Source organism: Nelumbo nucifera, chromosome 5 (genome assembly GCF_055504915.1).
Source record: "Nelumbo nucifera cultivar China Antique chromosome 5, China Antique-T2T, whole genome shotgun sequence".
In the NCBI taxonomy this organism is placed as follows: domain Eukaryota; kingdom Viridiplantae; phylum Streptophyta; class Magnoliopsida; order Proteales; family Nelumbonaceae; genus Nelumbo; species Nelumbo nucifera.
Genome location: NC_142653.1, coordinates 53,986,195 through 53,992,194, shown reverse-complemented (window position 1 = coordinate 53,992,194; position 6,000 = coordinate 53,986,195). Strand labels below are relative to the sequence as shown.

Genomic DNA, 6,000 nt, shown 5'->3' with positions numbered 1-6,000 from the left:
TATTCTTTAACCATACAAAATTCTTCAGGGAAGGTGATTACAATTATCAAACTTCAGAGGAGGTTTCAGCAACAGCGAGAAACTTCAGGCAAGGTTTCAGAAACTTACCTTATTCTTTAACGGTTTAACCATACAAAATTCTCAACTCAATCTAATTCTACCAGTGAGTACAAAACCATCTGGTCCTTGTCCATTCATTACACGTATCAACCTTACAGGACTTTGTTAGGACACAACGGGATTTCAGAAAGCAATGAAATTAGGCATGATGATTTAACCAATAGAACTCAAGAAGGAGAAGCATTATGAGTTGAAAATCCAGCGCAAACAGAAGTTCAAACATGGAAATGAAAAGAAATAAAGGCTCAGCTTGGGAAGAGTGCAAAAATAAATATGTATTCGATATTTCTAAACCTTATCGGCATTGTCATTCGGGACCCTACCCCCTGTTAAAAATACAAACTATTAATTATCCTTCACATTATATTTAAAATATTATTAAATTCAACACTTAATACATAAAATTCATATGCTTTTCAACAATGTGTGGATCGAGGAGGGTCGAGTTTAGCCTAATAAGTACCCTATCCATACCTGTACGGGTTGTAGAATCCCAAAATCCATTCATCAAGCAATTAAAAAAGACGAAAAAATGTTACCCCAATCGGGTGGGTATCAAGTAGGTAGGGTAGAAATTGCTATCTCTAATTGTTATGCTTCTTAGATGATGTTTTGGGAAAATTAGAAATTGAAATCCATGCACCACCCAAACATATATCTAATACATAGCCACATATTCATATCTATTTATAGGTGGAAATATCTTAAAATCAGGAGCTCGGATTAGTATTATGTACGAAGATATTAAATGCATGTCCTTCCACTTGTACTAAATATGGTAATTTTATCCCACCAACTTTACAAGACAAATTTGTCACCTAGTCAAGTAATATATGATTAGGAGGATGATAACAAATGATGCCACAAGTGTAAACATTCTCCTGCTTGACTTCGTCTCAAAGACCTACAGTTCAGGTGAACTATATTTAGCAAGGAACAGATATTGTAGAAAGAAACGTGATAGAAAATTAGAAATAGAACAAAGGGCAATCTGGTTTATTCACCATCTTGAACCGAGTCATAGTTCCTGAAAGAATTCCCCTTGATGCATCCATATCATTTCCCTGATATGCATGTAATCCATGTCATAACAAAAAATTAAGACACTAACAAATAATTTTCAATTAAACAGAGATTAAAATGGCTTTATATGAGTGCCACCTACATACCATCCGGTCCAATACTCGGTTGTGACTTTCAACCTCCTCATGTATGTCTCCCGTCAGCTGTGAATCATTAACTCACAAATGGGAATCAAGGTTCAATTCAAGGAGATATTCTGAAGCATGGGAATCAACTCAAAAGACCAGGTGGACACAATATAATGCAAAGCATTCGTATTAAAATGCCATGGTATCATGATAGTGCAGTTCAGCATAACGATTAGAGGTTGACACCATTCACTCATTCTAATGAACCACATATACCAGACCATTTGTACCCTATAATACTACCTTTTTTTTCTTTACAATCATGTATTCGTGTAAATACAATCAGCATAACGATTAGAGGTTGACACCATTCACTCATTCTAATGAACCACATATACCAGATCATTTGTACCCTATAATACTACCTTTTTTTTCTTTACAATCATGTATTCGTGTAAATACTACCTTAAAACTCTTAAGCAGGGAAAACCATAGTCCTCCAGTGTGCCTTTGCCACGTATTTTAGACAGCATATATATAAGAAACAAATTGATAGATCAGTAGTATAGTAAAGATAGAGACATCTTTTACATCATAAACAGTAGTGAAGTAAAAATGGATCAGAAACTTAGAACGGTTCGAAAAAGGTTTATAAATCAAAGTCTCTACAAAACACCTCAATCCTACTTTGTACTACACATGAATTTTTCATTTTGAAAAACATCAGTGTGTAGAAATAATAGAAGACACAAAAAATGATTATTTTGACCAAGAACCAAGGAGAAGTAGCAAAAACATGCATGCAGGAACTGCACATTGCAACACTCTAAACATTTATTTCCCTGGTGAAGACCTATCAAGCTATGACACTAATTACAAATAGACAACTAAATTATAAAACAGAAACATATCCACCAAACTTACTCTCTTCAATAGACTGACTCTATCTTGCAATCCATCAAGAGCCCTATCATTGTCATGTTCATAAATTTCACGGGATGAGTAGGATGAGGTGGCCCTGATACCATCTTCAATGCCATCAAAGAGAGCAGCTCTATTGCTACGAAATTCCCTGCATAGGGATGGCATTCCATAACAAGTCACAATGATGGCTAAAATCCAAAGAACACGGGTATTTCCTTTTAAATTGATATACAGGAAGGCATCCAGGGATATAACCAAGAAGTTCTGCAACATATGAAAATTTTAAAAAAGAAACAGATCATGAAGAAAAACCATCAAGGATAAGCATGCTTTTTATCAGTAACAGATCATTGTTATGCTATTAAAATGAGTATGAGAAAATAGTAAATATAGAAGACAAAGATACAATACAACTAGTTCATCCCAAATAAAAACAAATAAACCAAAAAGGAGATTGTTGCCCTTGCCCGGTTCATCCCAAATAAAAACAAATAAATCAAAATCCTCTCAAGTGTTGTGTTGGTGTACACACTTGTCCAACATGATGTGGTTGCCCTTGCCCGGTTTAACATGTCCATGTAACATAGCTTTTAAATAGTAAATATGGATGTATGAGGAGATTGTACTGTTCCTAAAGACTTCTAGATAATAATAAAGAAGCTATTATAAGCCATCATTAAATGCAACTCAATTTTGACAAGCCTTAAAAGCTATGTTACATGGACATGTTAAACCAGGCAAGGGCAACCACATCATGTTGGACAAGTGTGTACACCAACACAACACTTGAGAGGATTTAATATGTAATCAAAGAACCTTAAACTCTTAGGGTAAAAATTGGTGATGAATCCATACCTGATAATTTAGAATAGTCCATCTTTGTTTACTCATGGTTTTTAGCAGCCTTTATTTTCTTGGTATTACATAGTACACACTACAGGGGCCTCAGGAGTGGGGACAGAGCAGGGAGAACATGAGGCCCACTGGCCATACCACTGAGAGCCTCCAGTTCCACAGGTTTGTGGTGTTGACTTCAGAGAAAACAAAACTTAGAACTATCTAAACTCGAATCCAAATTGTCAAGCAATCATATCTCTCTTCACTGGCTATTAAGGATGACTTGTAAATGCATTTAATGGTTTAACAGTTGGTAATGACTAATGAACCATGCTGTCTAGCAGGCCTGTTAAATGAGATCTAGAGACTTTAGCAGTTTAGATACCTTGTTATCCTAGGGAAATGAATGCCATAGTAGATGGTCTAGTTACTTTCAGATTTGGGAGGTCTTCTTGTATAGAAACAGCTCTGTTCCTTCAAAGCCTTTTGTTCTAGAGAGTGTTGCATATGCATATTTGTGCATCTTGGTATATCCTTTCACGTATACTCTGGTTTTCTGATAAAATGCATATACATTACTTTATCTCATAAAGAAAAAGAAGGTTGGCCAACACCCTAACTAATACTCTAAATAGAGGAAGAAAAAGTAGAAAGCAAATCCTTGAACTGCAGATTGCTATGCTGGGATAAAATTTCTTTCTGATCTCTATAAAAAAGATAGTGATCCTGGCTGTTGGTTCCTTTAGCCACTCCTCAGGTTGATGGTTTATACTTCCTTTCTGTATTTTTGTTTTATCTTATACATTTAACTAATCCACTTTGGTTTTGTTACTGATTGTGTATCCAATTAGATCACTGGAACTCCATATTTTCACAAACATTGACTTGCAAAACCACCAAAAAATCAACAGATTAAAATAAAAAAATAAATTAGAAAATAAACTATGATAGGAACCAGAAAACAAACAACCGAACTCCAATATTTGCCCCAAAAAGAGAAATCTATAATGAACGTGATGTAAATATCTTGTGCAGATTGCAAGCACCAATCAAAATACTAACAAGAACCCAAAAAAAATAGAAAAAAGAAAAGAAGGAAAGACATCAGAACAAACCTTCTGGAATTCATAGATTTCATGATTTAGTAAATTCTCTGTTCTGTTCCACTTCCCAGAACAATATAGCTCCCAACTTTCTGTAATCTCTCTGTTAACAAATTTCACATGATTAGTAACAGAGCCAAGACCAACACAAGAGACAATATGAAGAGATTTCACAAAAACAGATTGTCATCACCTGCAATAATATTTTTCAAAATAAATGTGTATCCCCACACCTACTAACTGTTTCTCAAATAACACATTAACATAAAAAGGATTTATACACAAAAATTGAAAAACTAAATAATACCTATCTACGGACCAGGGAGCTATATCTTATGAACAATAAATTGGAAGGAAAAACATACAAGAATATTAAACAACTGGTTCTACACTTAAACATAGACTCTACAACTGGTTGATGGGTTTGACGGCAAAATATAGTAGAAAATACTTAACATAGACTCCACAACTGGTTCGATACTAAACAATTTTTTGAGATCCCTTGATGAGGAAAAATGAATAACGCATAGATCCATCCAAACACGGAATACAAAGCACACATCCAACAAAAACAAAACGGTAAATGCACAGATCTGAAGGAAATGGAGATGAGACATATGAAAAAGCAACATTACCCCTGCCGGAGTTTCAGCGGTTGATGTCGCCAGCGTTTGCCTGATCGCCGCAGTCTCCTCTTTTGTCTTCAGAGGACGGAGTTCTCTCCACCTGGGAGTTGGGAGGGGTTTCGCTGCAACGTTCCTTTCCCTTCCAATGGGCAAAATGGCCATATACTATTTTTTGGTAAATTACAGTTTACTACCTTCTAGGCGTCTAACTTCTAAGCCTGTACTCTGGGGTAAATGCAAATTGGCAATTATCCGTTAAGATGAATGATCGAAAAGTTAGTTTATCATAATAACCACACGAAAAACTTCAAATTACAATAAAAAACTAAAAAAATTTCTATGAAAACATAAAATTATAACAAAAACAATATGCAATTAATATCAACTAAACCAATAAGGGCTTAAAAAAATTAAAGCAATAAAAAATAGAAATGAAAACAAAATAACAAAAAAAAAATCATTAATGAAAAAATAGTTTAGAGATTTAAAAAAGTTCAAACAGTCATACCAGACTCCTTATACCAATTACCAACGAAGGGATCTTTGTGAGAATAAGTTCAAGAGGGTCTTTGGTGCAAATAAAAGTCCAGCCGTTCAGGGATGATCTAATCTTCTAATTTACCCTCTTCATGAAACTAATACTACTATGGACCCAGAACATCCACCGTTACAATGGAATCTTTTCTCGTTCGATGGACGTAGTGAAGCAGTATATTTGTACTCCCAGGAGGACGCCATCACAACCCTTCTCTCTCTCTCTCTTTCTCTCTCTCTGATAAATGAATCGCTTCCCGGGCGGGCTTGTCATGTCGACATTGTTAGTTAATCTTGAAGCCTTCCCCTGCACGTAAAATGTTTTGGAGACAACTGAGCTGGAGAGCTTATCTGATTTTAGCTCTATCCTGTGTAAGACCATCGAAAATCCATAGCCGACTGACTGACATTTGAAAAACGAGGAAGCCACACTCCACTCAACAATCAAGTAACAGAATTGGGTTCCTGTTTCTGGGTATAGCCTTACCTATTCACGTGGGGAAGTCATGACTTGCCACAGACTACCTCACTCAGCCACACTCCGCTCAACAGATCACCCAGTTGTGCTATCTGCTATGCTTTCTGAACATCAATGGCTAGCTAAGACCACTGAGGTTCATCAACTACTAAACATGTCGACATGAAAGCTTAAGAGAAGATTAAGCTCCTGATTCATGTCCTAGACACCCACACCAAATCGATATC

At 35.8% G+C, this 6,000-nt stretch overlaps 1 protein-coding gene across 1 annotated transcript; it reads right to left on the bottom strand.

The window, feature by feature from the left end:
• Positions 1 to 775: 775 nt before the first annotated feature.
• LOC104596753 (bet1-like SNARE 1-1) lies at positions 776 to 4,967 on the bottom strand. Its single transcript, XM_010258033.3, has 6 exons — positions 4,771 to 4,967; positions 4,148 to 4,238; positions 2,196 to 2,343; positions 1,290 to 1,346; positions 1,125 to 1,184; positions 776 to 1,024 (listed from the first exon to the last, which is right to left on the bottom strand). Exons 2-6 carry the CDS (start codon positions 4,168 to 4,170, stop codon positions 935 to 937), a joined length of 378 nt encoding a protein of 125 aa, XP_010256335.1. The 5' UTR covers positions 4,171 to 4,238; positions 4,771 to 4,967; the 3' UTR covers positions 776 to 934.
• Between the last annotated feature and the right edge of the window lie 1,033 nt (positions 4,968 to 6,000).

What these genes read in the sequence shown, in the direction of transcription:
- LOC104596753 (XM_010258033.3), bottom strand. Translation starts at nt 4,170, where the DNA reads ATGAAATCTATGAATTCCAGAAG. An exon ending in AAATCTATGAATTCCAGAAG is followed by an intron (nt 2,344 to 4,147) that starts GTTTGTTCTGAT and finishes ATCCCTATGCAG; the next exon opens with GGAATTTCGTAGCAATAGAG. An exon ending in GAGTCAGTCTATTGAAGAGA is followed by an intron (nt 1,347 to 2,195) that starts GTAAGTTTGGTG and finishes AATGATTCACAG; the next exon opens with CTGACGGGAGACATACATGA.